The 24,505-nt window shown below is 44.5% G+C and overlaps 2 protein-coding genes across 4 annotated transcripts in view; one reads left to right on the top strand and one right to left on the bottom strand.

Moving 5' to 3' along the window:
* Nucleotides 1–4,360, top strand: part of LOC142185219 (uncharacterized) — a 34,736-nt gene extending 30,376 nt beyond the window's left edge. For both annotated transcript variants that reach the window (XM_075260516.1, XM_075260508.1), the window contains 4 exons: nt 617–730; nt 2,177–2,319; nt 3,155–3,191; nt 3,594–4,360. In XM_075260516.1, coding sequence (XP_075116617.1) covers nt 617–730; nt 2,177–2,319; nt 3,155–3,191; nt 3,594–3,664 — 365 coding nt within the window. In that variant the 3' untranslated portion in view covers nt 3,665–4,360. The remainder of the gene's footprint in view (nt 1–616; nt 731–2,176; nt 2,320–3,154; nt 3,192–3,593) is intronic.
* Nucleotides 4,361–9,920: 5,560 nt separating this feature from the next.
* Nucleotides 9,921–24,505, bottom strand: part of CRMP1 (collapsin response mediator protein 1) — a 53,568-nt gene continuing 38,983 nt past the window's right edge. For both annotated transcript variants that reach the window (XM_075260602.1, XM_075260611.1), the window contains exons 7-14: nt 17,835–17,903; nt 15,730–15,850; nt 15,228–15,384; nt 13,895–14,036; nt 12,906–13,076; nt 12,358–12,537; nt 11,763–11,928; nt 9,921–10,806 (exon numbers count right to left, since the gene is read on the bottom strand). In XM_075260602.1, coding sequence (XP_075116703.1) covers nt 10,715–10,806; nt 11,763–11,928; nt 12,358–12,537; nt 12,906–13,076; nt 13,895–14,036; nt 15,228–15,384; nt 15,730–15,850; nt 17,835–17,903 — 1,098 coding nt within the window. In that variant the 3' untranslated portion in view covers nt 9,921–10,714. The remainder of the gene's footprint in view (nt 10,807–11,762; nt 11,929–12,357; nt 12,538–12,905; nt 13,077–13,894; nt 14,037–15,227; nt 15,385–15,729; nt 15,851–17,834; nt 17,904–24,505) is intronic.

Raw genomic sequence — 24,505 nt, 5'->3', positions numbered from 1 at the left:
TACGCGCATTCCTATGGGAGCGAGGTATTCGATCAAATACTACTCGGTCATCTCTAAACACTGATATTCACCTCTCCTGGGATCCTGTATGGAGTTCAGGGCTCTTCATGTGCGTCTTATTATACTACGGGGTCTGATTTTTGGAAAATGCATAATGCACCTACCCCAATATGTCTTATCTATGACATTCATAGACCCTGATATGGGAGTATATCAAATGGACAATGATCTTTGGGACCTTATTATTGATGGCCTAGCCTTAGGATCAGTGGGGATGTGGCTCCCAGCACCCCAGTAAATCAGCTAAATGAAGGACAGCGGTGTTTCAAGTGAACAGGGCTAACCTGCAGTACCAAACACAGCCACAGCTGTATAGATGGTGCTGTTCAAGGAAAAAACAATGAATGGGATGCCATTTAAAAGGGGTTTTTTTATATTAATGATCAATCCTTAGGCATATTAGGCAAAAAAAAGTTTTAACTCTGGACTGTCATTGGAACTCATTGGTCGGAGCTAGAGAACTAATATAATGCACCCTGTATTACAGTATTTGGGGAGGTACTTGTGATGCTACTATTGGTTTGTAACCAATAACAAATCTTCTTCTTACACCCAGTGACTAAACCTGTGTCTGTAAAGCTGGAGTTCCCCAAACAAGTCTTTAATGATAAATTTAAAGTGCGATGTGGGGACAAGATAGGCATCTTTAAGAAGTCACGCTGGACAGGAGGTAAGCCAACTCCATTTTATCATCACGTATTGAAACCAATGATGACATGGCTATAGTTATTGACATGTAGGATTTAGAGCTGCAGTTTGTTCTTTCTTTGGGATTAGAGATGCAGGCCAATAATGGGGAAGGTGGAGCAAATATCTGATGCTGTATTTGGGTGAACAATAAAGAGGACATGGTGGTCACTGGAGAGTTGTGGCCACTTTATTATGCAGGTCAATTGGAGTGTTAGATATCAGACTCGCACAAATGGACAATTATAGCCTGTTCTTAAAAAGGATATCCACTTTCTGTTATTGATGGCTATCAATTTTAGATCTGCAGGGGTCCAACAGCCGGGATCTCTGCCGATCAGCTGTTCTTAAGCCTGTCACTACAAATTGTATGGTGATGTGAGCAGCTCCTGGAATATAAACAACTACACTGCTGATCTACAAGGGTCCTGCCTCTCCACCATGACACATCTAATATTAACCTATCCTAAGCATAAGCCACCAATAATAGATAGTGGATAACCTCTTTACATGACATCTCAGAAAGCTCCTTTAAGGTTCACATAATGTAACGCGCCGTTGATTCCAACACGTAAACTCATGTCCGAGTCAGCACTGCAAAACAGAATCCCATTGACTTCAATAGGTTCCGTTTAGCGCGCGTAACACATTGAAATCTATGGGTTGAAAAACCTCCCATTGATTTCAATGTGCTACATGCGCTAAACGGAACCCATTCAAGTCAATAGGATTCTGTTTTGCAGCGTTGGCTCTGACACGAGTTTACGTGTCAGAATCAATGGCGCGTTACATCGCGTGAACGGACCCTTAAAGTACCATCTGTGCCTCCCAAGCCTCCAAAAATAGGTGGTTGGAGATCCACATACTTATCAGACGGACTGTATAATGATGAGATCAGGGCTATATGTGTGGGGGCCATATCATCACACCCAGGACCCCTCCTCCATAGGACAAAGGTCACACCAAATATTGATGGGATTTACATTTCTCTTTATGTCATTCACCTCATTGAAACAAGTAAACTATTAACCCTTCTATTTTATGAAGCATTCTTCCAAACCAGTCCACTCCCGTCTAAAACTTTTGCAAAGTACTGTATACCTAGTTTAACTTTGGTATGTGGAAGTTCCGTGAAAATACGTTTCCATGCACACACATAGGCTCGGTACATATCTGCGTTCGGTATTCCGTTTGGGGAGTCCGCATGGGGACCCCCTAAATGGAAACCTATCCACATTAAATAGTGGTTAGCAGTGAAACCAAATGGACCCCTTAAATTATAATGGGGTCTGTGTCTTTTCCACGCGGTGTCCACACGAATCATGCAGGGACAAAAGTACGTCTTGCTTGCATCAGTACCGAATGGAATACTGAATGCAGATGTCAATCAGGCCTAACATTTTATTCATGTGCTGTCTTACTTTTGTAGACTCAAGCAAAGACCTGTGCATTCGATGTGAAGGCCGTAAGTTCTCAGTCACAAGATTTGAAATCTATGGAGGAAGAGGAGCCAGCAAAAACTGGAAGAAAACGATTCAATGTGAGGAGATCAAACTGGAATGTTTAATAAAGGTATAAGAGATTTTATAGGAAAAGCTGTAATATTGCCATATGTGGTGACATTTTAGTTCTTACTGTGACTACTGCGACTATAAAGGGGTTGTCTATGATTTAGGGTATATAGGATAGGGAACTGGCATAAGAACAGGCGGGGAGATGTGAGTGATTCACTAAGGAGGCCGGGGCGCGTAGGGCGCTCTGACGGCATCTGAATGAGAGAGGAGAGAAATGGACAGAGAACAACGGCCCGGAGCTCTGGGGAGTGGTGTACACACCCGGAGGGGAGGCGGCAGCGGTTCTGTGCAGGTAACCAGACAGCAGGGGGGACTAAGTAGTCGGCGGATTTTTTAATCACTACACAGCGTGGAGTCCAAAAATTGAAGCCTTCAATTTTTGGACTCCACGCTGTGTAGTGAACAGGATTGTTTTTATAATCCGATTTTCGATCATTAAAAAATCCCCTTGACTTGTATTAGGATCGGAATCTGGTTCAGATGAAAAATGATCGGAAATCAGTTTTTAAAAACGATCCTGAAATCTCAAGATCGGCTCAACCCTAGTGCTGGGACGTAACAGGGCTATACTTTATTGAGGGCTAATGGTCACTGGGAATAGAGAGAACTATAGAGCTGTGTACAGACCACCTTATTAGAAACACCAAGTGGCTGCTGCATTTATGGATACTATAAACTAGTAAATAGAATAAAATGGGTGTAAAACACCCATGAATTTTCCCTAAATCACGGACAACCCCTTTAAGGCCGGGGCCATGTCAGTAAATCTCTAAAAATCCCAGCTCTACAAGGTCTATACTTATAAGTCTTTGTTTTCTCCCTTTGTTCAACAGGCTGGAATCCTGAAACCTGCCATATGGCCCCCAAATCGTAAGTGGCTCTCAAAATTGATTGTTCCGGTATCTAACCCCATTCCCTAAACTGTATGAATTTTATTGGAGGTGTATAGAATAATATCCATGGCAGACGGTTTTATATTTTGGGGCTCATGAGATTGTACCTCTGTCACTCATCTCAATGTGATGGATTTGTGAACACTTTCCAAGTATCTGTCTGAAGATCCCCGCACATTTTGATGGTGATAGGCTAGATTTCTCATCCAGCGTCAGTCACTGTGATAAATCTGGCGTATGTTCAGTCTGCTTATCTAACTTGTCACTGTCTAGCTAAGAGTAAATGTGCGCCATAGCGCCAAGTGTGTGCCCGGCGCTCCAGTCACCTCTGTCTGATATTGATAATCGCGAATTACATATATGTATTGTATTTGTCCAGGAAGGAAGCGGAAATACAGATTTTCCAGTGAAAAGACGTTGCAGGTCTACAGTCTGACTTTAGCCACGTGACGATGATGCTGACTGTAAATAGAGACAAGATGGCAGGTGATCTTCCTGCCGGTCCCCACGAGGGATTCTCCACAGCCTTACAGTACAGATGTTGGAGTAAATCATATGGCTGGAGTAAAAGCCATCATAGACTTTCCATAAGGAACAAACCAAGCACTGTATATGTGCGGACTGTACGGCTAAACATGATATGGGCGGTCTGGATTTTACTAGTTGCTGTTATCTCTATGCACTGCTTGTTTTCCATTTTTGCCCCTGGGAGGATCAGGGGCATCAAACCTGCGGCTACTGTTACACAGCAGTATTAATAATGTGGAGTATTTCCTAATATACTTGACAAGACTCTGGTGCTCCATTTCTCTACAACACAGCACTACCTTATTGATGTAAAAATATGTAAAGATGTAAAAAATGTAAAAATATCAGCTTCCTGCTCCCACCACTAGGGGTGCTCTGTATAACGCTCTTATACAATTATACCGGTGCCCCCTTGTGGTGATAAAGGGGAGCTGATAAATTTACAATGATATTTTTTGCAGGATGGAGCTCATAACAAGCTCTTGTACTATGTATTATGTATTAGCAGATGGGAGACATTTCTATACATGCTGTGAGCACAATGACATGTTTGATGTCTAGTATGTAACACAATGATATATGGTCATTACATGATGTCAGACATCACTATCATGCTGAGCCTTGTAGTATTGTGCTGTAGATTATAATAGATCAATGTTCTTACATTTATATGTGTATTTTTAGTATTATATTGCTGCAAATATATCACATTTTATATTATACGATATCATTGTATGTTTTCTCATATACAGTCCTATGAAAAAGTTTGGGCACCCCTATTAATCTTAATCATTTTTTGTTCTAAATATTTTGGTGTTTGCAACAGCCATTTCAGTTTGATATATCTAATAACTGATGGACACAGTAATATTTCAGGATTGAAATGAGGTTTATTGTACTAACAGAAAATGTGCAATATGCATTAAACCAAAATTTGACCGGTGCAAAAGTATGGGCACCCTTATCATTTTATTGATTTGAATTCCCCTAACTACTTTTTACTGACTTACTGAAGCACAAAATTGGTTTTGTAACCTCAGTGAGCTTTGAACTTCATAGCCAGGTGTATCCAATCATAAGAAAAGGTATTTAAGGTGGCCAATTGCAAGTTGATCTCCTATTTGAATCTCCTCTGAAGAGTGGCATCATGGGCTACTCAAAACAACTCTCAAATGATCTGAAAACAAAGACTGTTCAACATAGTTGTTCAGGGGAAGGATACAAAAAGTTGTCTCAGAGATTTAACCTGTCAGTTTCCACTGTGAGGAACATAGTAAGGAAATGGAAGACCACAGGGACAGTTCTTGTTAAGCCCAGAAGTGGCAGGCCAAGAAAAATATCAGAAAGGCAGAGAAGAAGAATGGTGAGAACAGTCAAGGACAATCCACAGACCACCTCCAAAGAGCTGCAGCATCATCTTGCTGCAGATGGTGTCACTGTGCATCGGTCAACTATACAGCGCACTTTGCACAAATAGAAGCTGTATGGGAGAGTGATGAGAAAGAAGCCGTTTCTGCACGTACGCCACAAATAGAGTTGCCTGAGGTATGAAAAAGCACATTTGGACAAGGCAGCTTCATTTTGGAAACAAAAATTGAGTTGTTTGGTTATAAAAAAAAGGCGTTATGCATGGCGTCCAAAAAGAAACAGCATTCCAAGAAAAACACATGCTACCCACTGTAAAATTTGGTGGAGGTTCCATCATGCTTTGGGGCTGTGTGGCCAATGCCGGCATCGGGAATCTTGTTAAAGTTGAGGGTCGCATGGATTCCACTCAGTATCAGCAGATTCTTGAGAATAATGTTCAAGAATCAGTGACGAAGTTGAAGTTACGCCAGGGATGGATATTTCAGCAAGACAATGATCCAAAACACCGCTCCAAATCCTCAGGCATTCATGCAGAGGAACAATTACAATGTTCTGGAATGGCCATCCCAGTCCCCAGACCTGAATATCATTGAACATCTGTGGGATGATCTGAAGCGGGCTGTCCATGCTCGGCGACCATCTAACTTAACTGAACTTGAATTGTTTGTCCAAAATACCTTCATCCAGGATCCAGGAACTGATTAAAAGCTACAGGAAGCGACTAGAGGCTGTTATCTTTGCAAAAGGAGGATGTACTAAATATTAATGTCACTTTTCTGTTGAGGTGCCCATACTTTTGCACCGGTCAAATTTTGGTTTAATGCATATTGCACATTTTCTGTTAGTACAATAAACCTCATTTCAATCCTGAAATATTACTGTGTCCATCAGTTATTAGATATATCAAACTGAAATGGCTGTTGCAAATACCAAAATATTTAGAACTAAAAATGATTAAGATTAATAGGGGTGCCCAAACTTTTTCATAGGACTGTATGGAGGCCACTGAAATATTTGACATATCTGTTGATCATGTGTCCTGTATAAACTGCATTATTCAGTGAGGTTGGCACTTTGTATAGGGCACATGTACTAGTAGGGACAGGGCGCACTTATTGGACATGTGGATCACAATTATAGGACAAGGTATCTGGCACTTGTGGTCAGGGCCATCCATTGCAGCCATATGGCAGGACTTGTGGTAGCCGGGCGCCCCCTAGATGGTATCTTAGGGATCAGGCAGAGCGCTCATGAAACTTCCTGCCTGGTCAGGGTCGGACTAGGGTGCACCAGTGGAATTATTTTTAGGGGCCCAAACCACCCCTCTAGATGAGCTGTATCGAGACAGGGTAATAACATGTAGTGAGCAAGGGGGTGCACGATGGTGGTGGTAGTCCAGGGCTGATGGGGGTAGTAGTCACGGTTGTGTCACAGGCCTGAGTGCTATACAACCCTGTTCCCCTGTCACATACATGGACCTTTCCTATCACTTTAGCTGTTACTTTTCTACAGTGTACAGGCTGGAATGACTTCTGTGATAAAGAGTCCAGTAACAACAGTTTGGAAGAACTATACTTGAAAAATCTCTTGTGCATGCAATGTACAGATATCACAGTCTCTTTAGTAGCAAATAGCAGTATAGTTTTTACACTTATCACAAGTAATTGCAGCACTTCAGTCACAGTCCCATATCCTCTGCAATAGCAGGTATACAGATTCTGGGTAGGTAATAGTTAATTTATATACAGTCCAGTGCAGTTTTATGCCCAGTTCACATTAGCATTCGTCCTCCGTCCGCAAGGAGTCCGCATGAGGACCACTCCAAACGGAATACCAACGCTAATGCAAGCGCTGTGCAGTTAAGCACACGGAGCCCATAGACTATAATGGGCTCCGTGTGCTTGCCGCACACTGCCCGCACAATTCATTCGTGCGGGCACTGCACGGCAAGCACACGGAGCTTATTATAGTCTATGGGCTCCATGTGCTTTGCAAGCACATCGCTTGCTATTGCATTCCGTCCGGGGGGGGGGGGGGGTCTCCTTGCGGACGGAATACAAGCGCTAGTGTGAACCAACCCTTAGCTCTACCTCAGGAGATTCAACACATCTTGGCTATACTGTGCAATGTGGTGCAAGAGAGTACTTACAGAGTAGGTGCTAGAGCAATGCCCTATAGCAGGGTGCTAAAGCCGTGAATCAACGACGTGGAAGCCGCTTAGGTTGGATCCAGCTGGGGAACCCATGAGAAGCGTGGATCCAGGCAGAGGACTTCTTTATCCAACAGGTTATTCCCCTGATTTAAGATGATCTCCCAGGCGTGGACTGGCAGGAATTCGGTAGTTGGGATGGACTGGTAGCTGTATGTAGCCCATGTGAGGTTCTGACCACCCCAGAGCAATGCTGGCAGACATGTGGACTGGCTGGAAGACAGGCTTATACTCCATTCTGCAGTCACCTCTTACTGTGAACGCAGGGGCTGGACTGGGACAAGTCTCAGCTCGCCCTAGCAGCAGCTTGTGCTCCTATAGGCTGAGAGCAAAACATCTGACTGAAGTTGCAAGATGCTAAAACATGTGGGTTTGCAAAGTTAAAACAAGGTGCAAAGCTAGTTAACCTCTACACTGCTGCAGACAATGCTAACTGCATGCTAAGCAATGCAATACAATACAATATACAGCGCACTAATAGAATGGCTGACATTAGAGATTACCACAAGACAATATAAGAGACAATATGGTGACATAATGACCTTTTAAACACAACATTAACATCTTGTTCTGGGACACTGCGAACATATCAGGAGCCATGCTGCTCACCTGCCATACAATGTGTACTACTGCACTATCTAAACCCACTGCTACATCCTGTATGGCAAGAGAGCAGCGTGGCTCCTAGAATTGTCACCATTGGCACCCCATTGTCCTCCGCCACTGTCCATTCGGTCTCGTGCTGGCACCTATTTGCTGGGAGTCCTGCACCTTATGTGACTTCTAAGATGAGTTGGGTACAGGATTTCCAGAAATGAAGTGTCGCCATCAGACTGGACAAAGGCGGAGGACAACAGGGTGCTGGGGACAGGTGAGTATGTTTTTTTTAAAAAATTTTTTACACCTCCGTGGCAGTCACAGGGGTCACTGCAATTTATGAACAACCTCTTTAACCCCTTCCCGACATGCGCCGTAATAGTACGGCGCATGTCGGGTGTGTAACTATGGCGACTGCCCGCCATAGCCGCGGAGTGTCTACTGCTTTAAGCAGTAGACAACTGGCTCTAATGCCTCCGATCGGTCCCTGGACCGATCGGAGGCATTAACCCCTCCGGCGCCACGGTCAAAGCATACTCCGGAGCCAACGACACGTTGGCATGACAGCCGGGAGCCTTTACAAGGCTGCCAGGCTTGTCTGCAAGCTCTTTCTTTTGCAGGCTGGTCTATGCAGCCTGCAAAAGAAAGGGTGATTTTTTGTAATGCATTGCATTAGTGATCAGACCCCCTGGGGTTCAACACCCCAAGGGGGTCTAATAAATGAAAAAAAAAAAATATAAAAAGTATTAAAAATTCAAATCATTCCCCTTTCCCTAGAACACATCTAAAAGTAGTTAAATACTGTGAAACACATACATTTTAGGTATCCCCGCGTCCGAAATCGCCCGCTCTACAAATCTATAAAAATATTTTTCCTGTTTGGTAAACGCCGTAGCGGGAAAAATAGTCAAAAGTGCCAAACCGCCATTTTTTCACTGTTTTGATTCTGATAAAAATTTGAATAAAAAGTGATCAAAGCAATAACATTTCCCAAAAATGGTAGAACTAAAAAGTACACCCCGCCCCGCAAAAAAAGACGCCCTATGCATCCCCGCACACTGACGTATAAAAAAGTTACGGCTGGCGGAATATGGCGACTTTTAGAAAAAAAATGTAGTAAGTGCCATTTTTAGAGCACCCATACAATAATAGTGCCCCCACTCAGAACTAATGCCCATTTTAATGTCTTTGTTTATGCCACTACTCTGTAATAATGCCTTTTTATGTCCCCATTGATAGCTAATACCCCTATTGCGCTACCACTCAATAACATCCCCATTCAATAATAAAGCTCCTTTCTGCTCACATTTGGTAATAATGCCCCCTTTGTGCCCCACTCAATGATAATACCCCTGTCATTCCTCCACTTGGTAATAATACTCTTATGGCACTCCCACTCAGAAATAATGCTCCTTTCTGCCCCACTCAGCTGTAAGACCCTTTACAACCCCCTCAATAATGATGCCCTTATTGATTTCAACTCAATAATGCCCCCCACAGTAGCCCCAAATCTGTAATAATGCCTCCTTTGTGCCCCCTAACTCTGTAATAATGCCTCCTTTGTGCCCCCTACAGTAGCCCCCAACTCTGTAGCAATGCCTCCTTTACTGACTCCCACTCTTCAATAATTGCCCCTCTAGTCACCCCTCTGATAATGCCCTCTCTAATGGCTCCCACTCTGCAAAAAGATACCCTTTAGTGGTCCACAAACATGTAATAAATGCCGCTGGGTTAACACTAGCTGTCTGTTATTCTGGTCCGTAGGAGGACACATCTGGAACCTATGGAGCCCCATTGGGCGGACACTGGGACAGAGTCTCCGAAGCAGATGTAAACATATCCAGAGTGAAACACATGCATTTCAATGATAAAATAGGTCATTATCTTGTATTTTTTATTTTTTTAATAAATCTGCCTTCCTTTCTGATATCATACTCTGTACTATATTGTCGTTCTGCCCAATGTCCCCCCATACCTGCATGGAAGAACAACAGGAAGCCATGATCAATTTGCAATGTTCCTCATTATTTATTTCATACACTTCGAATTCTGTAATAGAATCACATCTAGAACGTCATACGCAACTGTTAAGTAAAAATGCAATGTGAAATACAAACTGAAAAAAAAAAACCTTTGTACAAAACTGTAAAAATTAGGCAGCTACATTGGACTAACAGTATCAAAATCCCATGCAAACAGAGTCATTGTGTTGCATGGCTTAAAGAAAGCTGTATGTGTGAATATTCCCAGTGGTTAAACATACAGAACTGTACAGTCAGTCAGTTTTTTACATGAATGATATCTCCTGCTGTGTTATAGATACAATAAAAAGACTAAAAAATAAGTTAAACATGATACATACATTGAGATATCTACCGCATACATAAAATTGTTCACATTTCTTAGTTATCGGTGGCAAAGTCGTTCTTGGCATTGTGTCTAGATGACGGTTGGCATGTAGTAAACTCACAGGCTACATCTCGGAAATAAAGAACGCAAAAACCATGCACTACCAACCCAACATACAACTCAATGGTGCAAAGTAACAACCAGATAGCTACAAGACAAAGCGGATGTCTCTAGTCTAATACAGCGATGGGTGTGTTCCATGCTTTACGGTGAGGCGGGTCATTCCAAGCACTTCACCACACTATGACCATCTTTTCCAATACAAAACAGACCATTTTTTTTATTCTTTTTCATTAGTAGCAAAAACATTGTGGGCTCAATAACACTGACATAGAATTGAACAATGTTCCGTGATGATCTTCCTCATCGGCTTCCTCCTTTCCGAATATTCAGCCAAGGCTTGTGATGTTTGAGCGGCCTCCTGGGGGAGCGACGATACGGTGTCCTGTGCGGCGAGGGTTAGTATCGTCAATCTGTGCACCTGAATAAGATATTACGATAAGACACATTAAGGATATGGCCCCATGTTGCGGAAAAGCAGCTTTTTTTTTTTGTTGTTGCAGATTTTGCTGTGTTTTTTTGAGCCAAAGCCAAGAATGGCTACAAAAGGAATGGAAGATATAAAGGAAACTCTTATATGTCTACCTTTTGCTCAATCCACTCCTGGCTTTAGCTCAGAAAACTGCAGCAAAATCTGCAACAAAAAAATCCAACCAAATTGAAATAGCGCTGTCCACAGCTGGGATTCTGTTCCTTTTGGAATAGATTTACTGGTTTGGCTAAACCTCACATCATAGCATTAGGCTTGTTGAAAAAGTCCTACATGATGTTTAAGGGGGTTACCCCTAGAGGGCAGCAAGCAGAGGGACTGTTTTCCTAATCACATCCTGGAAAACAGATTTGCATATCTCCCATAATCCCCCAGTGGAGCAAAAATGGTTTTGTAAGTCCCCACAAGCCTGCAAAGGTTCTCTCTCCTCAAGGAGTGAGATTATCCCCAGAATTCTCAGAGCTGTACAGAGAATATTTATCAATGGATTTATACCAGTTGTCTGTTGGAAATACATTGAAAAATACGGGCTGAGTCAAGGTTAAAGTCAAGGCACGTGGCCTTAAAATTTGCACTGTGCTTGACACTTTTCTTAAAGGTTGGCAGAAAAGAGACAAAGCTTTGCACCCCAACCAGTCCATATACTGAAATCTACACGGGCCCCTAACTGGAGTACATTTAATTTATGGTACATGGACCACTTCAGATGTGTCAAAATAAGATGCTGAGATACAGCTGTTGAAGGTGAAGCAGAGAGTGAAATATTTTTATAAAAGCACCATGGAGGGGCCTTATTACACTTTACTATGGGGCCCTATGATATCTGCGCCATTCACCCATCTCATATAGGAAAATACACAATTTCTGCCCATACTGCATAGTTATACCTGATAAACTGAAGTTCGACTGATGAAGGTTCCTGATTGGTGGAGGTTGTGGTTTGGAGGGTGACGATTTAGCTGAAGGGGCGGGGGTTGAATACTTTGGATTGGCTGGAACTTCATACACTGGTCCATCGTACATCCCGCGGGACACGGCTTGCAATCCGCTCACCTACAATATATGCATCAATTATAATACTCATAATAATGTTCATATGTTAAAGCCAAATAATGTAATAAATTGCAGTGCCCTTCTGGATGACCGACTGACACTATAAAGCAGCACATGAGAGCTAATATGGGTGACAATCATATCTGATACATACAATTAAAATAATACGGTTACTAATAATAATGCTAAATAATATAATAATTATACATACTAGCAATATTATTAATAATAATAATAATACAAATATTAATAAAATATAATAGCAACAGTAACATGAGGCACCCCTTCATCAGGGCAGACTTGGTCCCAAGGACTGAAGCCAAGCCTACTAAATAAATGTATATAGTCACTGTACAGCAAGGTTCAGAAGCACAACAAGACTCTATTATTGGCTAGAGGTACACATTAATAAGTATATGGTGAGAATACCATGTTTCTTGTCTTAACACGCTGATAAATATACTCTGGGAATGGTTTACGAGGAATAAACCGTCCCATTCCTTGGTTGACATGCAGGTTTCCATCTTCAAACACAATCTTTCCCTGGCTTATAACGATGAGAGGAGCTCCGTGGCACTCCATTCCTTCAAAGATGTTGTATTCCACCGCCTGTCAGTCAAAAAAAAGCGTAAATAAGCCAAAGTACCAAATATAGTAGTATGATCATTTCGGTATATTATAACATGAACACATGAAAAAGTTGTACTAGCCCTCTGCTAGCACTAAGAGCATTGCTGCAAATATCTACTGTATATAAGGATACATGAAAATGAGGTTCTTGGTTTTTACACTTTGATAAAAAAGTAATTGTAAGCCCATCTGCCACAACAAGACCTGACCTCTGTTAGAGGGGACATTACAACATGAAGTACAGCATTTAGGGAGGATCCTCCATAGGCACTAGTTCCTGGATATGACTTCATCCTCTGCACCTCTTACCTGTATATACACTGTACGTTTATTCTTTGTGAACTTACTGATTTGTGGCTTTTTGCAGAAATGGTCTTCATCTTGTCAGGATCCCAAATAACGACATCAGCATCGGAGCCGACGGCGATTCTCCCTTTTCTTGGATAGAGGTTGAATATTTTAGCAGCATTTGTACTAGTGACTGCAACAAACTGGTTCTCATCCATCTTACCAGAGGCCTGTGAGAAAAAGCAGGACAATGGTGACTGCAATGAAACAAGGGGGTCATTTACATCACATGATGCCAATGTAGATCTACAGTAAGGATATTGGGAATAAACTGGGATACACAATGAGATGCTATATTGGTGGTCCGAAGCAGTGGTGCTGCTATATTGGTGGTCCGAAGCAGTGGTGCACACAGACTGACAGAAGGACAGATAGTACGACTGACAACTGTAAGACAGAAGGGCACCTTAGGCCTAGAAGAGGCCTAAATAGATCCTACGGTGGGGACAGAGCTGAATGAGGGAAGGTATAAACTGCTAGAACTGTGATATAGGAGACCCACCATTGCTAGAGAAGAGTCCACCAAAGTTGGTACCTGGACCCAATGGGGGTCATATGCACTGTCTTTCAGATAGACAAACATCCTATATACATAATGTACTGTACATATCTATGTAAGGGTTAGTTCACACGTTGTGTTTTGGTCTGGATTTTGGCGCAGGAAGCCGTGTCAGAATCCGGACCAAAATGTGCCTGTTGCGGCTTACCGCAACTATCGCGGCTTCCTGATCCAGTTTAGGCCCAAATGAATGGGCCTAGTCTGGAGGGATTGTCTTGACGGAATCCGCGTCAAGATAGGGCAGGTCATTTCTGTTTTCCGCTCGCAGAAAAAGGAAATGACCGGCTCCCATTGAATTCAATGGGAGGCGTTTTTTTTGACTTGGGTTTTGACACGGATTCCACGTCAAAATCCGGACCAAAAGACTACGTGTGAACTAGCCCTAACACAACAGCCATCTTTTCGGCACTATCTCCCTTTCATCCTTACCACGGCCTTGTCCCAGACAATCGTCATCCTTTCTTCGATTCCATTCACCCCCTCAGGTATAAGAGTGAAGTTATCCTTTCCTATGGCTTTCTGGGCAGTGCTGTATGAGCAGTGTCCACTTCCCGTCACCTGCAGATCTCCACTGGAAAACAACTTTCAGGTTAGGTCAGAATATGTACATTAATACTTCCTGCACATTATAGAGAACGACCAGAATACATAGAAGAAAGTGACATTATAGTGTGAGCAGTACATTGCTAAGAGGCTGTGAAGGCCTACACTATACCACACGTCAGTTCAGACTCCGATACAGTAATGCAGTTTTGCACCGACGTCCCCTGAGCACTGTCTTTACTAGTCTTTTGCTGCTTATGGTGTTTTCTTCAACATCAGATTACCTAGGGGGCCACACGGTGGCTCAGTGGTTAGCACTGCAGCCTTGCAGCGCTGGAGTCCTGGTGTTCAAATCCCACCAAGGGCAAAAAAACATCTGCAAGGAGTTTGTATGTTCTCCCTGTGTTTGCATGGATTTCCATCCCATATTCCAAAAAAAAGACTGTGTGTTGACAATCTACATTTTAAAAAAAACCATTAGATTACCTACAGATGTGCCTTTCCTTACTCACTAGGCCTCTTCTATGGCATCATGGGCCCCAAGCAAGTACCGAAGCCCGTGACAGGACCTTGGCAGTCATATGGGCCGCACCAATGTCAGAACACTCTTATGCATGCAAGGAATCCAGGCGAGGAGATGAAGAGTGAATATCAGTGTATATTATTTTCCCCACACCTCCCCTAGGCCTCCACTTATTATAACTGAGGGTCGGGAGACCCCAGAGTATAAACAGGTATTTGTGAGTGGCAAACTCCAAAAATTTCTGGAAACATATAACGAACCCAGCTCATTACGAACTGGTTAGTTCTTATCCAACTCTTGATCCCCTCTGGTTATATGCCTTCAAATCATAAACATGTCCACAATGTCCACTCCATACTGGTGGAAGATATTCATCTACACAGTATTACATAGGGGTGTTAGGTTGTCTTTATTGATTTATTGGCAACTCTAACCTATATCGTTCAGCGGTTAGCACTGGAGACGAATAACGTTGCTTATTTCAGATGAATGGGAGGCCATGTAATATGTTGTTGCGTTGACTCCACTAGAGCAGGACATGCTTTGTGCAGCAGCTCTCTGCTCTGACTCCTATAGGAGGTTCTCTACTTACCATATTCACATGTCCTACAATGGCACATGATCAGGTAATCCATAACTTTCCTGTAACAATATAAGCCTACAGTTTGATGTTTACTGGGGAGCTTTAGTTCTTACCATGCTAGCATAGTATTCAGGTAATCAGGAGTAGTGGGATCTGGACTGAGCGGTGGGGAGGTGACAAAGGCTGCAGCTTTTGCCCAGTTTTTGCTCCAGTAATGGGTTCCATCTGTTCCTAAACTTGCTGTAATGGGCTCTCCAAACACCAACGCACCTTAAAGTGAGAAAGAAAGATTTTTAGAAGGTCTGTCTTACAAAATGAAGAGACGGAGTTTGGTTCTTTATTGCCATCTCAAATATCCATCATTGGGTAAAAAGTCATAAAACGGAGATGCTAAAGGCATATCATAAAGCAACCAAATGGCCAAATAATTGCACCCCATGGCCCGGCAGACGTAGAATTACACTAATAAAGGTGACTAGACTACGGTGCACCTAGTCCACACCACAGACTACATCCAGACAACCACCATATTGAGAAGACTACCTCTGATCTAGAGAAGAGGGACAACCACTATATTCATGTGCCTAGAGGCCTAGCACAACTGGTATAGCTTACCTTTCTTCCTGGCTTGTGCGATGACATCAGCAGAGCTCTTGCTCATGACTTTGGTAATATACACGGGGGCGTTGATTTGGCTTGCTATGGCAATGGCTCGGAATACTGCCTCAGCTTCAAGCTGGAAGAAGAAGAAAAATACTGCTTTAACTAAGTAGTCCTATATAAAAAAAATTCTGAAATGGGCTCTTATTGACTTATTCTGTCAGGTCATGGGGGCCAAAGGGTAAGTTCACACGTAGTTTTTTTGGACAGGATTTTGAGGTTGTATTCACCTTAAAACCCTGACCAAAAAGACGTCTCCCATTGAAATCAATGGGAGCCACTCAGGAATTTTTTCAGGGAGTCGATTCTTCCAGCTCCTGGAAAAAAGAAGCGAGGTGCTCATTCTTCAGGCCTCGCGATTCGGCCTGAAGACACTCCCTCCTCCGGACTAGGCCCATTCATTGGGCCTAATCCGGAGCGGAGTGTAGTGTACCCGCTTTCAGTCGTGGCTACCCGGCTTTTGGACTGGAACCTGAGGCGGCCTCCGCCTCAGGTTCCGGTTCACAAAACCCGGTGTGAACTTACCCTAAGTATAACTTGTGATAAAAGGGAGACTCACGTTAAGGCTACATACAGATGACGGTGTACTTTGTCGGTGTGCTGTCCGTGTTAATAGATAGCACACTGACCCATTCATTTCTATGGTCTCATACACTGACAATTACGGTATGTATCAGGGGTCTGTCTGGGAGACCGTGAACATGGAGGCAAAACTTAGGACAGGTCTTACTTTGTTCGTTGATTGAAATGTATGGGTCTTACGCACAGCACACTGATAACATCCATGTGCCATTGGTACCGTTTTTTCTCAAACCCATTCATGCATATTCACATGCATGTAGCCCAAGGCAGATTTTGGGGTATATTGTGCCTTTAATGCTCTCAAAATATTTTCCCTCCTAGCAAGCTGTAATGGAATAGTTGTATATTCATAACCGACATGAAATGGCAAAAAACGTTCCACACTGCAAAAAAAAAAAAAAAAGCACCAAAAAATTCTGCTGACAGGATGGCCAGAGGGAGGCCTTCTACTTGGAGCCTGATGAAAATTTTATCATCCACATCATAACTTTGAATTAAACACGGACTTTTGATCTTTCAAGGACGACCATGACAGCAGCAAGCGTGAAAGACTAAATAATTCAATGCTCAGAATTTAGCTGATTCACAGCAAATCTAGAAGATTCAGCAACCAGCAGGTGTGAATAATCCTCACTTATTCTTTATTTATATAGTCAAGCACCCGTGATAGATATCATCAAGCCCACTCTGTCAGCGTAAAGCCATGATAATATTAATTCTTAATAAATCAGTTTAGTTACTTCCATCCAAAAAAATTGTAAAGACATTACAAAAACGTTGCTCTTGTTCTCAGCAGTAATGATTCATTTCTTCATATATCTCTATAGTCATCTGAAATCTTTTTTTTTTCCTGACAGAGTTCCCCAAATGTGCCCATGCAAAGGCAAATATATGTTGGCTACCTACAGCCACCACCAGAGGGAGCTTAGGAGCCTACTGGTATACATTGAACTTAATATCACAGAATGTAGTAAGCTCCCTCTAGTGGCAGCGGAAGGCAGCCATCATGTAATATTTCCAATTTATATCTGAACAGGGCATTTGTAGCTTTCTATGTATAAAACACAGCCCAACTGCTATAAAAGTTACATAGGCTTGTTTTAGTCTTCTGCTTTACACTGGAGCGTAACTTGAGGGGGTGCAGAGGGTGCAGTCGCACCGGGTCCAGGAGCCTTGGAAGGCCCATAAGCACTGGCATCAGTATTGAGATTGCAGCTTCCATCTGGCCCATAAGCCAAGGAGACCCACAGATTACCCCTAACCACACTAAGGTGGAATAAACTCCTCAGCACTTGTAACCATCACTATCAAGAATTCCCTGTAGGGATGAGGTAGGGGGAACCGGACAAAAGATTGCACTGGGCCCACAAGACTTTAGTTACGCCAATGGCTCTAAGGTTTTTTAGCTTATCTAGTGTAAAACAATTGAAAAGCAGAATTGGAGATCAGCAGATAACATTGCAGCACTACATACGTACCTCCTCGGGTCGGCTCAGAGCATGTCCTTCAGGTCCAGTTATGCCCATTTCTAATATTCGTTTTTGTTCCTATTCAATAAAATGTAAATAAATCACTTATATGCTGTAACAATAAAAACTTGATAGTCATAAAATATATTTACATTTAATTTGGGAAAGTTTAAAGGGGTTGCCCATGATTTTCTTTTTTATTTTGGCCTATCAGGCTTCACCAGCCCCTGCACTGATCAGCTGTTCCGAGGTGCAATGTAGGGAGGCAGAAGTAGATAGTTCCATATATATTATATACTGTGAATAGGGATGTGTAGATTTAACGTAACATATGAGAGGAGACTTGTTAAAAGGTTATATATCCATCTGCCATCAGTCTGATCGCTAACACACAATAAAGCACTTAGTATGAACGACCGATATAAAATGAGAGTCCCGTCCTCAGGACTGCGGGTGAATACTAAATGGCAGCAATTCTCCTTCAGGAAACAGGATTACCCATATCCTATAAATCATGGAGCGGAGCACAGACAGGAAGTAATTACAAGGATTCCTGATTCTTGTCTGCAAGACGTGACCTGAATGGTAATGGCCTACAATAGCACAAAGTCCCTCATACAGAATTGGATCTCTGCAAACCTCGTATTGTACAGAGAATACATGAGAGAATAAGAATTTCATAATATTTATATCTCAAACTTGTTCTTAAAAGAACACAAAAATAAAAAATGGGCATTCTGTATGAGAAACATTTTTTTATATTTTTATATTATTATTTTCTATATAATAATATCATTATTAATATTATATTTATTTTACTATTATTTATAGTTTTCTAGTCATGTCTAACCATGTAACAAGTAATTATAAAATGCTGTAGTTTTCCTCTTTGCCACTAGATGTCAGCAACCCTCACTACAGGATAGTAAAGAAAGTAACTACTTTTACAGCCTACAGTAAAACTGATCTTTATCACCTCAATATTAACCTACACTAGAGTAAAAGTTACTGACGGAAAAGCGGGTCTACTGATCAAGAACTAAAGATTGTGAATGACAATCTGTTTTCCCTTAGCCCAAACAGCAGCACAACTGGGGTAATCCTGCCCCTATGAGCTGTTAGGACAGGTGGAATATTTAATTACCTAACAGCAATTAACCCCTATAAGAGGTCAGAGGACCAACTCCCCTTTGTGTTAGTAGCAAGTAAAGTTTTAGACATCTATTTAACAGAAGTAATATGACATCCAAACAAATAGTACAATTACAGCATAGGGAGGGAGCCTTGTGCTGCTGTTTGGGCTAAGGGAAAACAGATTGTCATTCACAATCTTTCGTTCCCCCTACGCCCAACAGCAGCACAACTGGGGATTTAGCAAGTATCGCTTTCCCTTAGGGCGGGTGATTCTGGCAAGCTGATGCCAATACCGAATGTCCAAATGCTGTGGACTCCCTTGTTCGCCACTCAAGTCTATAATGTTTGGCGAAAGTTAGCTGAGAACTCCAAGAAGCCGCTGCACATATCTGTTCCAAGGAAAGAAAACGTCTCTCGGCCCATGATGTCGCCACTGCTCGGGTGGCATGGGCACGGATAAGGTCTGGTACCGGGAGGTCCTGAGCACGTAGGGAGCAGATAATGGCTTCTCTAATCCATCTTGATAGAGTTGGTTTGGATGCTTTGGTCCCTTTGGTGTGGCCAAACACATTGATCAGCAAATTCTCTGACTTCCGAAAGGACGCAGTCCGCTCTAGATAAATCTGCAATGCTCTCACCAAGTCCAACTTGTGCATCCTTTCCTCCCACTCAGAGGTGGGAGAGGGGAAAAACGCTAGTAAGACGATTGCCTGGTTAACATTCTGAGGCGTGGGTACCTTTGGCAAGAATCCTGGGACAAACCTCAGTTGCACTCTGTCTGGAAAGAAGGTTATAAATGGCTCAGAGGCCGCTAGGGCTTGTAGCTCACCGACCCTCTTGGCGGAGGTTATTGCCAACAGGAAAGTTATCTTGTATGCTAGGTACTTCAAATCCACTTCAGATAGGGGCTCAAAGGGGGGCGCACAGAGCCCTTGCAAAACTGCGGCCAGGTCCCAGATCGGGACCGGTGGCTGCACCTGAGGACGGAGTCTAGTAGCCCCTCTTAAAAATTGCTTAATCAGAGGATCTAGTGCTAGCCGGGTCTCCAGGAGTGCGGACAGAGCTGAGACTTGGACTTTCAAGGTAGCAGGTGCTAGCCCCTTCTCCAGGCCATCTTGTAGGAACTCCAAGACTGCATTCCTATCAGGGTCGCGCTGGTTACTCGAACACCAGTTCTGAAAGATTCGGGCGACCCTCCGGTAGCTCTGGTTAGTTGACTCCGCTCTTGAGTGCGCCAAAGTTCTTAGCACTCCCTGGGATAATCCTCTTCTGCCAGCTAAAGGCTGGCTGACCTCCAGGCAGTGAGGTTGCATCTGTTCAGGCCTTGATAGGGCCGGCTGTTCCGGGTTACCAGAGTTTACACTGGTGGAAGCCTCCAGGTGTTCCTCCGTCTCATGAGAGTGAGGACGGTCAACCATGCCCTTTTTAACCAGAATGGCGATTTCCTTGCCAAGTTCCGGTTCTGCCTGCGTTTTGTCAATACCTTCCGAATCCTCAGTTGACGAGGGTAGACGCACTTCCGTCTGATCCTCCCTGGTATTGACAGGGCATACAGCGCTGGAGGATTGTCTTCCCGAACTGGGGAGCGACGTTCCTATATTGCAGCGCCGTTTGAGGTGGCCATCAGATCCACCTCGGGGAGACCTCATCCTTTGATAGGATAGTGGAGAGCATCCTGGTCTGGGGATGACCTGGCTAAGGTCCTCCGCATTTTGGTGAGTCAGTCCCACCGACTGTAACCTGGAATTTGAACCGCTGGCCGCTGGGGAATACATAGATCCAAATAGATGAGGATCCTGGCGTCTGGTGACGTGGAGAGGGTTCTCGTCCTCTGTCCGGGATGACCGTAAACGGCTGTGAACAGGCTGTCCGTCCTGGTTCTTTACTCCCGAATTTGTGGAGTCCACGTCAGAAGCTTCACCTGAGCTCTGGTAATTTCTTGCCAGCTGGGTAAGCGCGTTCTCTTCAGGTAACGCCAGGTGCTCTGTACCAGGGTCTCCCCCAGATGAGCTCCCCTGGACCGGGAGGCATCTGTGGTCAACAGGGTCTAGGTAAACCTGACCGAGGACCTGCCATCGTGAAGATGGGTCTGCCGGGCCAATCATGGCCGGGCACTGATGGTTCACTGGATAGGCTCTTTTAGTCCCTAGGGACAGCGATTCCGGACTCGCAGCTTCTTGACATAGAGAAGGTGCCTCCAGGTAGGAGAGTCCCTGGTGAATCCCCGGAACTGGATTCGATTTGATGGAATCGTGAAAAATCTTAACGGGTCTTCTTTGATCCTGGCTCTGAGAGGCCTTCTGTCCCCCTAAAGGGCTCCCCAGCCCTACTAGGGAGCTGGGGGAAGACCCGTGGATACTACTCCCCTGGAGATAGGGGGGGCTGAAATTCTGCCATCTGGGAGGGTGGAAACTTGAAGACAAGGTTTTCCATCTGGGTGTTCGTCCCATTGATCTAAGGTCCTGGGCCGAGCTATGAGAGATCCTGCGAGTGTACCTGGCCTGAAGGTTCCCTAAGGAAGCCGCATCCCGAGACGGAAGCGGTCTATGTCGAAGATGAACCTGAGTCCTTCGCCCAAGATTCTGGAAACCACGAAGCCTGGAGGGAGATCCTTCTGGACGGGTACTCAAAGATGAAGTTGTTTGGGGCCCTAAAAAGGGCAAGATGTTCTCTCGGCCGGTGGAGCCTAGATGTAGCCAAGGACCCTGGGACCTTTGCGTCGGGGCCCTAGATGGACGGGCCCGCTTTCTCCCAGGATGGCAGACCACTAATGGGTCAGGGATCCTTCTTACGGTCACGGAAAGTACCGCGTCCTCTACCTCGGCCCTGGGGAGCGGAGCGTCCACGCCCCCTGAAACCTCTGGTGGAGGACCCTCGGCCTTGAAAGGCAGTTCTTCTCCTTTCTGGCGGCTGCGGCAGATTTTTAGTTTTAGTGTCCAGCAGATCCTCCATGATTTTGTCCAGGGCTTTGCCAAAGAGCCTACCGGGCTCAAAGGGCAGGGTACAAAGCCCTAGTCTGGAGGAGTTGTCCACCCTCCATGGTTTAACCCACAACAGTCGCCTGGCCACAGTGGTGAGGGCCATAGATTTGGAGGCGAGTCTTAGTTGCGACCTGGAGGATTCAGCCAAGTGGTCCACCAATAAATTAATATCGGACATAGCCGATAGGAGGTCGTCCCGGTGGACCCCCGTGTCTATATCCCTAGCAAGGGAAGATAGTTCGGCCTGTAGGGCAGAGACCACCTCATTAGCCGATATGGCCACGGAGGCCTGCGACGAGGCGACAGAGTATGCCCGCCTCAGGGACCCCTCTACGCGGCGGTCCAACGGGTCCTGCAGACTTGAGCCGTCCTCGGCTGGCAGGACTGTGCGGCGGGATAGTTTGGCAACTGCCACGTCTACTTTTGGCGGTGGTCCCCAGGCCCCCTGCTGGGACTCAGATATAGGAAAAAGTGCCCTGAACCTAGCGGAAGGTGTAAATGCTTTCTCGGGACGCCTCCACTCGCCTTCCATTACCTGGACCAGGTCCGCACTAGCTTTAAAGGACTTTGCCCTCCTGCTTGGCCCTTCCCCTGCCTCCCGATCACATGATCTGAGGACTCTGAAAAGTCTACCCATCTTTTCGAGGGGAAACACCTCCTTCTCCACCACCACCGGGTCTTCCTCTGAAGACTCAACCTCCCCGATGTGAAGGCGTTCTAGGGGCGGGAGGGAGGGCTCAGAAGGCTCCAACCGAGGCCTCTTGGCGAGGTGGGAAATGGTCTCATCCACTTTCCTCATGGACTGGGACACGAAGTCCTTAACCCAGGAGACCATCTCTCTGATTGGGGTAGCTTCGGAGGGAGGCGCTCTACATCCCTGGCAGTACCTGTATTCACAGGCGTCAGGGAGGGGGATATTACATCGGGCACAAGACAGATGTCTCCTCTTCGCAGTGGTTTTCCTCCGAGGGAGGGTCGAAGAGGATGAGGAGGACATACTAGGAGGAAAGAAGCAGCATAAAACAGAAAATCCGGACCTCAGCAACAACAGTAGCCACAACAGCAGCAGCCCCTCCCCCCAGCACCACCACCACCAACCTTGATAACACGCAGTTGAACTTCCAGCTCTTGAGCTTCTCCTGAGGCAGCAATGCTTCAGAAGTACCTGCAACCGGAGCGACAGGTACCATACTGTGGTGGAGGGGGGGTTTAAATAGGTCGGCTGGGGGAGGGACAGGGGAGGAGCCACGCCCCCTTCACCTGGGTCCGAGCTCCACCTAATTTCATAACAACTCGCCCCCCCCTTCGAGCAAGCGGGGGGGGGGGGGAGGGAAGACACACTAACAGCAGTTGCTTACCTGCTGTTCATTGTTTCCTATGATCCTGCGCAGCCTGCCGCGGCACATACCTTAGTCGCGCGGCCTGCGCATGCGTGGTTTCCCCGGAAGCAGTCCCCGGCTCGGACGGAACCTGGGAGCTGAGAAGTAGTTCCCAGCCCCCGCCGGCAGACAAAAGGTTCCTACCTGCCGGAACCTGCAGCGCCCGGACGTCCGCGATGCCGCCTGCAGAGCGGAGGATTAGATACAATGGTCATCACCCAGGATACTGGAAGCAGAAGATCCCGGGGACCATCAGGTGACACCCACTTGCTCCAGCAGGGAACCCGGACCGGCGCAGGGAGAGAGCCACGCAGCAAGGTACAATCTTTAGGGGGGGAGAGGGGACCCCTATAGGAGGCCAAAGCACCTCTCCCCCGTCCACCTGTCCTGTCCCACAGGACAGAAAAAAACACAAAGGGGAGTTGGTCCTCTGACCTCTTATAGGGGTTAATTGCTGTTAGGTAATTAAATATTCCACCTGTCCTAACAGCTCATAGGGGCAGGATTACCCCAGTTGTGCTGCTGTTGGGCGTAGGGGGAACATTAGCTTTCGCACAGATAATAGCAAAGGGAAGACTGTGATATTTAACCCTCTTTGAAATGACCACCCAAAATTTGCATGGGAGGATTGCAATACTGGCAAAGTATATGATAGAATGTGATCTGTTACAGCAAAAGGATCTACCTATCTATATGTATATCAATCCCTCATATCTATCTATCTATCTATCTATCTATCTATCTATCTATCTATTGTCTATCTATCATCTATCTATCTATCTATCTATCTATCATATATCTATCTATCTATTGTATCTATATCCTATCTATCTATCTATCTATCTATTGTCTATCTATCATCTATCTATCTATCTATCTATCATATATCTATCTATCTATTGTATCTATATCCTATCTATCTATCTATCTATCTATCTATCTATCTATCTATTGTATCTATATCCTATCTATCTATCTATCTATCTATCGATCGATCGGTCTATTTACATGCTATAGGCATCCTATTGTGGCAGGGTTACACATACTTATGATATTTTTGTGACTATATAGGCTATCAGTACTGTTATTGATATCATAGTTGCTGTTTTCACAGTGACCGGTGTTTGTAAGTCTTTCCTACTTTGTATAATTCTATATTCCTTTGTATATGTATTTTATATTAATA

The sequence above is a fragment of the Leptodactylus fuscus genome, chromosome 1, assembly GCF_031893055.1.
Source record: "Leptodactylus fuscus isolate aLepFus1 chromosome 1, aLepFus1.hap2, whole genome shotgun sequence".
Lineage (NCBI taxonomy): Eukaryota > Metazoa > Chordata > Amphibia > Anura > Leptodactylidae > Leptodactylus > Leptodactylus fuscus.
The sequence above is the reverse complement of the archived record's forward strand: the minus strand, read 5'-3'. Positions and strand labels throughout refer to the sequence as shown.